Raw genomic sequence first — 13,239 nt, 5'->3', positions numbered from 1 at the left:
AGATGGGCCTAGCTTTATGACAGTTGTATTGGGCCTTCGGTAACCTTGTATGGGCCTCCATCCCTTGGATAGATAGAGAGTAGAGAGGGAGGGCAGGGCAGACTCAGAGCCCAGAGGCCTTTTGTGTAGTCGAAGGAAAGGATGGTTCCTTCCACTTCGAGTGAACGGCATTGCTTCCATGTCGTACTCCGTAGGCCCACGCGTGTGAACACAACAGAAGGGTTACATGTGTTTTTTGTTTTGTTAATTCCCTTCCTTAACAACTCTACCGCGTAAAAGTAGTAGTTGGACGAGCAACGATATCTGCTCGAGGAAACCCAAACGAACGATCAAATACCTCCATCATCGGGATTCCTTTCTAAAGCGCTGTAGAACTCTTCGATCGCCATGAGCTTTCTATTCGGCAAGAGAAAAACTCCCGCAGGTTCCCTCCTCCTACCTTTCTTTCTCTTCCTTCCTTCCTTCCTTGTGTTGTCGTTTGTTAAAGAACATGATTTGTATATATGTGTGGAGGATTTGAATTCTGACAAAGTTATATGATTTTATAGGTTAATTTATTATATTGTGTAGAAGCACAGTCTGATATTTTTTTATTAATTTGATTGTGGTGTTCAGAATTAGGTTTTCACCATATTTGATTACTACATTCTGATCTATTTATTTGGTTGTGGTTTTCTGTAATTGGAGTCGATGTTGTGTGTTAAATTTATCATTACTAGGTCCGTGGCTATCTTATCGGATGAGTATGTTGTTGATTACTTTACCGCTCCACACCACAATCTAATTGTAACGAGCCCGATTCACAAAGTAAAGCAATATTGCTGCTGACTTGCTATGATCTAAATGGGTGTTGGGTTTTAAAATTTCTGAAATACAAGCACGCAACTTTTTTGAAAAGAAAGCAAACTTGTTTGCCTGGTTATAAATGGGCTTGCTGGGTCCATAGTATGCCTAGTTTTCCATATGACATTACTGGTTTTTATGTGCATGCTCTGATCGATTGGGTTTGTTATCTGTGGCTTCGTTTTTGGGTTGTTGCTTATGTTTATATGTGTATGGTAACTTATTGGAGATGATGCATTGTGTGCTTTTAGTTACAATTAAGCATTATATGGAACTACTAATTGTTTATTTAACTATTTTTTTTTCATGGTTGTGAATTTTTTTCATCTTCAGAACTTCTGCGGGAAAATAAGAGGATGCTGGATAAATCTATTAGAGAAATAGAACGGGAGAGACAAGGTCTACAAACGCAGGAGAAGAAACTAATTTCAGAGATAAAGAAAAGTGCCAAGCAAGGGCAGATGGTATGTCATCTTTGCCTACTAGTACATTTTGCTTGTTTCCATCAGGATAACATGTCTAGTTTTATGTATCCTCTAGTAGTTGCTGGTTGAGCTGCTTTTCCTCCTTTTACCAAAGACCCGTTCTCCAGTGGGTCTGTGAAGCAGATGGAGAAGTCAGATATGCTCAACTGTAATCTAGGGAACCCTGTGCAAGAGTTGCAGTTTATGAATTTTATATCTTATGTACATTTGCTTCTCATCTTTGTACTTTTAGGCAGGGTTTTATCCTGTCTGACTTTTACTGTCACTCCTGATCTTCTCTAGGTGAACAATATGTTAGATGAACTTTAATTTCTCCATCTTCTTTTAAGCTACGCATTACAAGATCCTTACACCCTTTTGTTTAAAGATAAAGATTTTTTTTTTGACATATCAGTGAGCTAAGACTCTGGACTAATGCAATGGGTATTCTTACATCAAATATGAGCTTTTTGCTGATCAGTCATCAATTCTCTGAAACTTCAATGCAAAATAGGACTCAAATGTTGAGCTTTGGAGTTTATTTGGATCTCCCAAGCCAATACTATTGTTCATATCATATTTTCAAATAGTGGAATCTCTCTCTCTCTCTCTCTCTCTCTCTCTCTCTCTAGGCAGCTGTCTGTCTACAAACACACATGTTTTCCCTTTTTCTTGGATGGATAAATTGCACAGGCATCCCGGAGCCTGGTGTGTCTCAAAACCATGACTTCACCTTCCATCCTATACTTACACGGGGGCAAAGTGCCATTTGTACTACAGCTCATTGACTCATAATTTTTGTTCCAGGGAGCTGTGAGGGTGATGGCAAAAGATCTTGTTAGAACACGACATCAGATTGAAAAGTTTTATAAGCTTAAATCACAACTCCAGGGTGTATCCCTTAGAATCCAGGTATGTTATGCTTTCTGTTGTGGTTTAATGGTTCTTATTGGTTCCATACATTTTATGTCTACCACTGTATCTTAGTCTACCACTGTTTCTTGTCTACCACTGTATCTTAGTCTACCATATTTAATAGCTCAAGGCCTGTTGTATTTTGCATCTTTTGCAAACATGGTAGTAGAAAATGATCATGCTCTCATACTTTCTATATGAGAAGCTAGTATGCTTTTCAACAGTTTAAGGTGGTTTTTGGGGTGTCACAAAGAGAGGCCAACTAGTTTTTAAGGTTGACACTACCTATTAAAAAAAAAGAAAAAGAAAAAAGCGGTGGTAACTATTGTATATGGGTGTTTTAGTTATATTTGGCTTTTGAAAACTAGAAAAAGAACATTTAACAAAAAGTTTTGTGTTTCAGTTATGAGTCATTCTATTCACAATCCGCTGTAAAAAATACACCATCCACATCATTGATGTGGCATGATTTGATTTTTAAGATTCAATTTTGTAAATTCTTCTTACAAATTAAATCCTGCCACATAAACTGTATGGAGTGGATGTCCTCCACACCAGGCTTATGAATAGAGTTTTTCTTCAGTTATATTTGGATTTTGAAAAAGGAAAGAGAATGCTTATCCAAATTTCAATCTTTCTTTACGCCTTGTGGTTTGAGTCTTGTATGGAACCATAAGTTGACAGAATGCTTGTGTTCATCCAATTATGGTTGTTATTAAAGTTTCGTTTACTTCTAGACGTTGAAATCAACACAAGCAATGGGGGAGGCAATGAAAGGTGTGACGAAGGCAATGGGCCAGATGAATAGGCAGATGAACTTACCATCGTTGCAGAAGATTATGCAAGAATTTGAGAGGCAGAACGAGAAGATGGAATTGATGACTGAAGTGATGGGAGATTCTATTGATGATGCTTTGGAAGGGGATGAGGAAGAGGAAGAAACAGATGAACTAGTGAATCAAGTTCTCGACGAGATTGGAATTGACGTCAATCAAGAGGTACTTCTATTGCTTTTTTCCCTGTCTCCGTGATTCACTTAGAAAACATTGATTTTCTCTTGGTGTGTTAAATCACATTTTGGATCATAATTACAATATCTTAACGGGTTCTAATTGATACACAGCTTGTTAATGCACCATCATCTGCTGTTGCTGCACCACCAACCAAAAGTAAGGTTCCACAAGTGGAAACAGCAAGTAATGATGACAGTGGAATAGATAGCGAGTTACAGGCAAGGTTAGATAATTTAAGGAAAATGTAATCTTCGCTTCTTGTGTGTACTATAAACTTCAGATATGCTGTATGAAGTGCAAGTCCAATTGGATTGGCCATGTGATAGTTATGAAAACTGTGCCAGAATTTATCAACTCGTGGTTTGAAGCAAAGTGGAGATTTCAATGAAATTACGATTTGTAAATTTTATACATCTAGAAAATAGAAATGCATGGTATGAAAGGTATTTGTTAGATATGCCCGTCCACGTATAGACCTGATTACGATGAATCAGGCTGATTTGGAATTCTTCTGGTGTTTAATGGACTCAGATATCTTAGTTTGCATTGGAAATATGAAGTTACACTTGAGTTCACGTCAAACGTGGGATATTGGTAATTTATATTTGAAGATGTTCAATTCAATGGGAAACAGAGGAATAAATGTTTAATTTGTATTGTTATTCCATTTCCTCCTAATAAGCTGGTCGAAATAGACTGGGACGACCAGGGAAGAAGCAATGGGCTTGAGATTGCTGGTAGGTTTGGGGAGTGGAACTGTGTTTGCTGAGAAGCAGGTTGTTGTTACTGGATTTTAACCTCCATTGATGGATTTTTGGTGGCGTCAATAGCTAGAAAGTTCCTTTTGAGTTTGGAGAGCAAGCTTCGAGATTAACTCCGACTCGTATATATCTGCAGGACCTGTTCTTGATGTTGACTTAAGAATGGAGCACACACTGCGTCCATTATAGCTAGTCTTGTTGCAACTGAAGAAATGATAGGACCCTCGGTGCCATTAGCACTGTAGGTTTTTAAACCTTGAATGCTTAAGTTGATCTAGCTGGTGAAGTGGGCTCTCTTAGTGCAGCAGGTGCGGTTCGGCTGCAGCACTGCAATAGCATTATTGCAGTCATTTTAGAGTGTCCTTAATCCGGATCTATGACTCTTGCAAGTTTTTTTGTTCCTCTTCAATCCCATGAAAAGGACCATAGTCCTTCAGGCTTCAGGGATATCTAACTCCGAATTTCTTTATCAGGCTTGCAGTAAAAATCAATCTATTCTTTGTGCAGTAGTTTCAATTGAACGCATCACGGATAACATTTCTTGTTTGGGTCGCTACCTGACGCCTGTTTTTTATCAGAGATCGTCATCTATATAATTCGGTTCGGTTATTTCGGAAGGTTCGGGCCGGGCCGGTTAAACGGCTTAAATTTACAAGGAAGTTGTAATTTGGGCCAACCATAAGGAACAGTTTACAATGGTGTATAGATAGGGAACTTCAAGCTAAAAATTGGCCAAAATTTCAAACCCAAAAACTATATATCGCTGTTACAAACATTCGTGGGGACCTCCGTGGTTGGCTCGACTTAACACAAACACAAACACAAACTTGCTTTGCCTCCTGTCGTTTGTTCTTTCTTTGCCCACCACATGACACGCAAGGTTATCAAAATAAAATTCCCCTACGGAATCAATAAGTGCAAGAGGTATAAATATTTTCAATGATATAATAAGGCAAAAAAAAAAAAAAAAAGAAGAAGAAGAAGAAGAAGTGGAAATCCTTCAAACTGAATTGCCTGAATCGAGCGGATCACCTTGAGAATTCACCTGCTGCGTATACACGACATGTCGCTGACACTGCCAGCCCACTGGCGCTCTACAGAGCGGACAATCAGAGTGAGAGTGGAGCCACATATCTATGCATGGAGCATGAAAGGAGTGCTTGCACCGCAGCAGCTTCCGCAACTCTTCTCCTTCCTCAAAACCGGACAAACATACCGCACATTCACAGTCATTCAAATCTTCACCATCTTCATGTTCCTGTTCCTGTTCCTGTTGCTGTTCCACTCCTCCTCCTCCTTTCTTGTACTTGAAGCTGCACAGCAAGTACCTGCTCGGGTTTTCTCGGATCTCAGTTGTAGAGATCTCCGCCAGCTGGCCCTGTCTTGGCAGCCGTCTCTGGCTGCGGCTGTGCGTGCACCATCTGATGATGAGGATGTTGTATATGGCTAGCAGCAGAGCCGCGGTTCCAATCACCACCAGGCCGTAATACAAAGTGGGTAAGTTTGATTTTGGTGGAGGAAGAGGATGTGGCTGTGGGAAAGGGCTTGGAGCATCTCCCATTTCTGGGATTTGTGAGCGAAAAAAATTGGAGAGAAGTTTTCGAGGTTAATATGTTGTTATAACGTTGGTTTCTCTAAAATCTATGGGCCAAAAAGAATCATCAAAGACAAAAGTGATGTACAATCAGTACACAGTACTGAAGGATGGATGAGGGAGTGAGCTGGGGCCATGTTGTAGATAAGCGACCAGGAGCTATCTGATCTCTGTCTGTATGTCTGTCTGTTTCTCTGTCTGTCTTTCTCTGCCCAAGTGGATAATGGAGAATAAAAATGGTTGGATACTTAGGATTTATAAAGGAATGGCTTCCCCTAGTTTTTGTCCATTTTCGTAGATAGGTTTGTTTTTATTAACAGATCCTTTGAACTACTCGTATTGATCTTTCAGCCTCCACAGAACGGTCAAGCAATTTTTTTTAAAAAATACTGCATGTACATGCTCACTGCTTAAGCTTCTTAGCCATGGCTAAACGTAACAAACCGTGACGGTTTTTTTAATAAGTTAGGCCAACTAAATTCAAACAATATATAATATATACAGTCCTTTTTCTACAGGCATGGAAAATTATAAAACTACACTGGACTCGCGGCTGAACCGAAAATTAAGGGTTTCTCTCGATCTTAAGATGATTATTAAATAGTAATATATATATATATATATGGGATTTAGTAACAAAGTTTTGGATCGTTATCAGCTTTCATGATTCTTTGTTAGTTTATTCAACGCATGATGATGATCATACATATGGCCGATTTCGAATTAGATGCATTAAGTGTTAAAAAATAAACAAATAAAAGGTAAACTCAACGACATACGTTGAACCACAGAACCGGTCACATGATAAGGAAACATACAAAGCATGAAGCATATGTCACGTCAACATGTCCCTGATTTTCCAAATAGTTTACACTCTTTTTTAGTTTTTGTAATTTGTAACTAGCTAGTCTGTACGTTATTAAGGAAGAGCAAGAGCGTTTGGGTTGACAAGTAATTTTATTTTATCTCTTTTTATTTTATTATTATAATTTTTTCAAATTATTATATAAAATATAATAAATAATTTAAAATTTTCAAATATCAAAATAATAATATTAAAAAATAATATTATAATAATATTAAAAAATAATATTATAATAATATTTTATTTAACTTTTATTTAAAATCATCTCATCTCATATTACTGGAATATCCAGATCTAACACAAACCTGCATTCTAAAATAAAAAAAAAAAGAAAAAATTAGATTTATTCATATGAAAAACCTACTTGAGATTAACGAGTAATTTTTGGGTCTAATAATTGGGTTAAAATCGTTAAAATCATTTGATATTTTATGGATAAGGTGGAATCTTTTTATTTAGAAAAATTTTACAAAAGTTGGGTTATTTTTTAGAAATTGGGTTAAGACCCATGACTCACAAAAAAGTCCAAACCTTGCACGTCCAAAACCCAAGCCGAGATAACCAAGATAACTGTTCACACCATCCACGCCATACACTTCTCTACCCTTCTAGGGTTGACGATAGTATATATATTTATATGGAAAATTTTATTTACCATACTATCATCCCACTTGCATCTCATTGAGTAAGATATGACAGATTTACCACTATTAAATAATCATTTATTGCATGTTTCTTTATTATCAAATGGTGATAAATGCACTAAATCATATATTGTAGGATGCAAGTAAGATGGTAGTATGGTGTATAGTATTACTCATATATATATATATACATAGACGTAATCTGTGTGTTGATAGTTTTTTTCCAAGTTAGGGTTTTCACTTTCCGCAACACTGTATTTCAATGAAAGGTCTCCTTCACATAGTTGTCGCAGCCACTTTCTCCTGGATGCATCCATCATTAACCATTAATTTACAACCCATGCAATTAAATCATCTGGTATAATATATATAAATATCATCAAGTTGAATCATGAGGATCTGAACACCCAAGTATATACATATATTTTGCGCACCCATGTTGAAGCTATATTTAAATAAACCATCATCAGTGCTAAGACAAACAGATCATGATTCATTCATCATATATTTAAACCACTTCATATCACTTGGGTGCCCCCCAAGTCAGTTACATCAGGTCATTTTAACTTCCTAAACCACCATATACACAGGTGCATTTTGGCTATAGACATGTAGAAAGATGTTTGGCTTGAGTAATTAGGAATGATACTCTATTTCACAAACCCACATGGACTCAATGAACTGCAGCTTTCTCCTAGCCTTCAATCCATATGCTCTTCGCAGCAACAAGTTATATTTTTGTCTAGCATGAATGTGTGGATTATCTTAAGTACATCTGCTGTCCATCTATATCAAGCAACATCTTGGCCCAACATTAGATTGGGGCATGCAATTGGTAAAAACCTTACATTTCAATGTAAAGAATAATTAACATGGCTACTTTATAAGTGCTCCTCTTTGAGGCATGAAACCACTTGTCATAAAAGCAATCCTCAAGAATTTTGCTACTCAATCCTCCAAAAGTACATGACATGCATAACATGATATATACTACATGACATGTAGTAACATGAGCATCTGTACAAACATGCTATCATTATCATCTGTCACACAAATTTGAAAAATAATTCCATCAACCATGTACCAATGATAATGACCCCAAGAGTATGCTTTTATGTCAAAGTCTCATACACTATCTCAATGTATCTCAATATATCCAACATGCTTAGAATCTAATTACCCCATCTCATGACAGTCTTGTTGTACCTATGATGTCCTATGGTAGAGTATTTACTGCTTCTATCTAACTTGCACATGCAGGATGTTCCTTACAATTGACTGCACCTACATTCAAAAATACCCCAGAAACTTTTCTTTTCAACAACAATGGTCCAATTGTAGATTCGTTCCATGATAACAATGGGCTTGTTATGTTCAAAGACAATAGTCTTAATTCTATGAACCATACCCTGTTTTCTATAGTGTGGAAGATATTCTCATGGTTTTTTGCAAACCAAATAAGAAAACATATTCAATTAATCAACCTATTATATCTTATAAATTCATCAAAATCTATATTTATTCCCTTACATATAGACAACGTCACCTAATATCCACCCCAAAGGAAAGGAAATCATTGACCTTTTCCCACTTTAACCATCTGCGATACCAGTTTGCACCAACTTGCCTCCCACATCAGATGTTATCTACAACTTGTTTTCCCAATATAACAAGAAATCTGCCCATTCTTTGAAGCCTGTATAACAAAATTGTAAAAGTTAGATAAAATGCCTCCTATCACAAAAAATCCATTTAAGTGCAATATAATTTAGGATGAATATCTTGTATTTACCTCATTACCTTTATAACACAGCATGTTGACCCCCCACCCATATTTTCCAAAAACCAACATTCATATTACTAGCTTCATATATTTCTCCTTTCAAAAAAGCTCTCATGATTAATATCAAATGACACTAGTCACACGTCCCAAGTACTAGCTACCACAAAACACTATATATTTAATCTCCCCTACATATATGCTGCCCATCCACCATCTTAATACCAAAATGCATCATGCCCAAACTAGAATATTACCTTCTCCTCTAAGATCCGGACAAATGATTTACGTCCTGCATTGTGATTAGTATTGAGCCTTTTTCGGTTCTCCCAATTTTGGCTTGATATTTTCTACCAATAACAACTACGGTTAGCTAGGTGCACTCGTCTATCTAAACCAAATTGGTAATGCATGTGTTAATTGTCTCATTAGTTAAGTGACTAATACAATTAACAAGATGATCATACCTTGAAGGCATCAGATCCCCATCGACCACATAGCTTTACCTATACGACATTGTCAACCAAATTAGTCCCAAACACCTAAGCTTCTTTATGGCTGCCATAAGGTATGATCTATTTCACAATTGTTTCTAAATTGCCAGTCAATGATTATCCAGCCCCAAATCTAATTCAAAGTTACCCTACACACACACACACACACACACACATATATATATATATATATATCCAAAAATGTTATACCACAATCATTATACTAAGCTTATTTTTAATTTAGTTAGTGAAGGTTTGAATGTCTTACCCGGACTTGTTCAATCAGCTTGTCCTTCTCTGACTTGGGTACATCACTCCATCTAACATAGCTCATGTCCAAATGATGTTTTAATATCCATATTACCTGCGTCGTAAACATTGACGCGTTTTCACAACAAGGCGTGGTTTCGCCATCATTAATCCTCAAGTGAATTTTCCTGTGCTTCCGCAATTTTTCAAATTCAATGCCCTTTAGGGGCCCATGTCCACTTTTATTTTGAACCTAGTTTACAATAAACACCGTCATCACGTCCATGTTTGTATGACAATATAAAATAATATATCAATCTCATTCACAATATTTAAGCTTTGCCTATTGTACAAGTATATGATTAAACTCTTAAATACTTCATTTACAATTAGATTTGAAGTTGGGAAGTGTGCACAAGTTGCTCCACATGAACTTAACACTACATATGTGCATTTCTCTTCCAATAAATTAGCAAACTATAATCACATTGTAATATCGCAAGTTAGACTTTATAACCAATTATTCCCAAGAAATTCAAGTCCATGCGAAAGCATTAGTAGTGTATATTGTAAAGGCTTTGTATTGAAGTATTGATTGAGTTTCCAAGCCAATAAGTTACATAAATGGTTTCAGATTTATATCATATGGGAGATAAAAGAAATTAATAAAGCACAGGAACTCAATCAATGACAGGAGCAAAAACTGAGTGAAACAAACCCAACAATAAAGGCACAATCATTAACTTGGCATGAAAGAAAAATCTAAGGAAGTACTAAACATAATGCACAAAACGTCACAATATAAATCCCAAACTATTTAGGCAGCACATTTTGCTGCAATGACTCAACACATGTTAGAAAAGACATTCATTTCACTCGAGCATTTTCAGGACCAATAAGTTTGTAAACATCCTAGAATATTGGCTTGTAATAAAATGGAGGAATATTAGACAAATTTCATGTAGTGAGTGGAGAGTATATTTGACTTAGATATTAGAAAATGTCTATAAATATGAGAACAGATTGTAATAGCGCAGTATGAGAAAATGAGAAATAATAGCAAATATCATCTTCCAATATCAGTGTGGCTTTTATGCAAATAGTTTGAATCCTCTATCTCTCTTCACTCTTTAACACAAATTGATCTTACCCAAGTTACCACTAGGAAATTAAGGACAGTATCCTTAAACTTCTTTCAAACTTGATGGGAAGGAATCATATCTCAAGTCCAACTTTTTAGGACATTATTTGAAGCATTGTCTTTCTAATTGATTGAGTATGCCATAGTGACTTTATCTTTGATGTGTGGTCTCTCCTTGCTGAGAACTTGGACTCTACTGAGTTAAAACAATGTGCTGTAGTTTTGAAGGGTATCTGGTCCAGGAGGAATGATGTCCTCCATGGAAAGAACTTCCTGCATCCCACAAGCGTGTTTCAGAAGGCTGTAGAAGAGGCTAGAGCTTATGAAGAATCTGTCACACCCTCAGGTGAAGCCAGTGGAAGAGTGCCAGTGGACGTCTAGAGGTGGAAGAAACCTGAGAGTAACTGGTTTAAACTTAATTGGGATGCTGCAGTTAGAGATAGAGAGGGGCGTATTGGCATAGGTGCCGTGGTCAGAGACTCCCAGGGATTGGTTATAGGTACTCTCCGTACTCAAAGGTCTCTCAAAGGCTGCTCATCGGATGCTGAAGCTTATGGTCTACTTGTGGCTGCAGTTTTTTGTAGGGAACTTGGGCTGCAGCAGGTCTGCTTTGAGGGTGATTCTAAGCATGTGGTGAATCTGTTACTTAGCAAGGAAGTGGACTGGAGCATGGGGGGTTGCCTGGTTGAGGATGCTAGGAAAATACTAAACTCAAGCATCAGGTGGACAGCGTCTCATGTCAAATGGGAAGCAAACAAGGCTGCCCACCAGCTAGCAAAGTCGGCTTTGGAGGAGTCCGAGGATGTCTATGATATTGAAGTGTGTCCTCAGTGTATTAAGTCCATTGTGGCTTCAGAGCTGTTGTAGATCTCTCATCACTATGCTTGTCTGTGTTGTAAAGTGTAGTGTCTGATTGTAATATCTTGGTTAATGAGATCAGTATTTCAAAATAATAATAATAATAATAATAATAATATAAAAAATATATATTAACAGCAATATTAGACTTTCAAGGATGAAATCATAAGTTTATGAAAGTTATTGAAACATCCTTTGTGGACCTTTCAAATTTGCAATAGTTTATGTATATATGTCTCATTATATAAAAGAGATAAACATTACAAGTAAATTTGGTTTTTTTAGAAGGAATTTCAAAGGGTAATTTGTCAATAACAACAAAGCTAATCAATTTCTAAAGCAGCTTTTGTGAATTCTTTACCTCAAATTTAGTGAAACTTGGACTCAAGATATATAAGAGTTAACCATCAACAAGTATGTAGGCCAGATTAAATAATAATAATAATAATAAAATCTCTATAAGGCTGTCACAATCTTCCTTTTATCTCCACTATATTCAGAATTTTGTACCATCAATTTTTTGCAAGATTTTCTTCACTTTCTGCTTACATCCATCACAATAGATGTTCATTTTGAGAACATATTTCTGCATGCACAAGCAAGCGAAAAAAAAAAAAAAAAAAACATAAAGCAAAGGTAAATACTATTAAAATGGAATCAAATACCAAGCCTATTAATGAAACGAGCACACATTTTATAAGATGAGTATTCAACACAAAATATAGAAAGAAAAATGAGAGTTTTTTTTCTTCTTTCATACTAAAGCAATGCCCTTGAAGGAAAAAAACAAGAAAGTAGATCAAATGATACAATGGCCAAGTGTAAGAGTACCTAGATCTTCACAAAATCTTCTTTACTCATAACTTCAACCCAAATGGAACAAGCAAAAGGACACAAGAATGGAAATAAATTAAAAAAAAAAGGGTTTGGGAGCAGATCTAGGAAACAGAGGCAGCTAAAATGTGGTGAGTGAATTACAAGGGCAAGAGACAGTTCTCCTCTGCTCTTTATTTTGGGAGTTTGTTCCAAGCAAAAACTCATATTAGCTTTTTTCAAGGTGCACCAAGAATCCCAAATTTTCAAGGTGCACCAAGAATACCCACATCAACACGTATACAAAATGCATCATATAAAAAAGCATTTTTGTGCAAAAAAGGACATACTTTTAGATTCAAACATCTAAAAATTAGTCTACAAAAAGAAAGGCCAACTTTTGTAAAGCAACGAGCATAGACAAAGGGGGAGAGATAGAGAAATGAGTTGCAAAGATTCCTGTGTTGATGGAAGGAATTCACTCCAAGAGTCTTGGTCAAATATGCTCGCCCTCTGATACTTGAAAATCCCACAAAAGATTTCTAGATGGAGCCACAGATGGACAACTAAGGAGGAAACAATGATCCTAGCTTCTATAGAGAAAGAAAATGAAGTAGAGGCCAGAGTAGAAGCTTTGGGACATAGTCGAAAATGCAGATGAAGCCTTGTGTATCAAGTGGGTGGATTTAACTGCAGGTAGCCGAATTGGGGAAAAAGGTCGAAGCAGAGAAGGGGTACTGTGAACAAGACTAGGTAAGGCTGGGGGGGAATTAGTTTTAGACTAAAGTTTAAAATATTATATTAT

At 36.5% G+C, this 13,239-nt stretch overlaps 2 protein-coding genes across 2 annotated transcripts; one reads left to right on the top strand and one right to left on the bottom strand.

Annotated features, from left to right (window-relative positions):
* Positions 1 to 236: 236 nt before the first annotated feature.
* On the top strand, positions 237 to 3,639 carry LOC122307884 (vacuolar protein sorting-associated protein 2 homolog 1-like). Its single transcript, XM_043121002.1, has 5 exons — positions 237 to 424; positions 1,177 to 1,307; positions 2,115 to 2,219; positions 2,960 to 3,220; positions 3,346 to 3,639. Exons 1-5 carry the CDS (start codon positions 388 to 390, stop codon positions 3,481 to 3,483), a joined length of 672 nt encoding a protein of 223 aa, XP_042976936.1. The 5' UTR covers positions 237 to 387; the 3' UTR covers positions 3,484 to 3,639.
* Positions 3,640 to 4,711: 1,072 nt separating this feature from the next.
* LOC122307885 (RING-H2 finger protein ATL52-like) lies at positions 4,712 to 5,782 on the bottom strand. The gene is made up of 2 exons (XM_043121003.1): positions 5,029 to 5,782; positions 4,712 to 4,896 (listed from the first exon to the last, which is right to left on the bottom strand). Exons 1-2 carry the CDS (start codon positions 5,555 to 5,557, stop codon positions 4,763 to 4,765), a joined length of 663 nt encoding a protein of 220 aa, XP_042976937.1. The 5' UTR covers positions 5,558 to 5,782; the 3' UTR covers positions 4,712 to 4,762.
* Positions 5,783 to 13,239: the final 7,457 nt, after the last annotated feature.

The sequence above is a fragment of the Carya illinoinensis genome, chromosome 4 (genome assembly GCF_018687715.1).
Source record: "Carya illinoinensis cultivar Pawnee chromosome 4, C.illinoinensisPawnee_v1, whole genome shotgun sequence".
Lineage (NCBI taxonomy): Eukaryota > Viridiplantae > Streptophyta > Magnoliopsida > Fagales > Juglandaceae > Carya > Carya illinoinensis.
The sequence above is the reverse complement of the archived record's forward strand: the minus strand, read 5'-3'. Positions and strand labels throughout refer to the sequence as shown.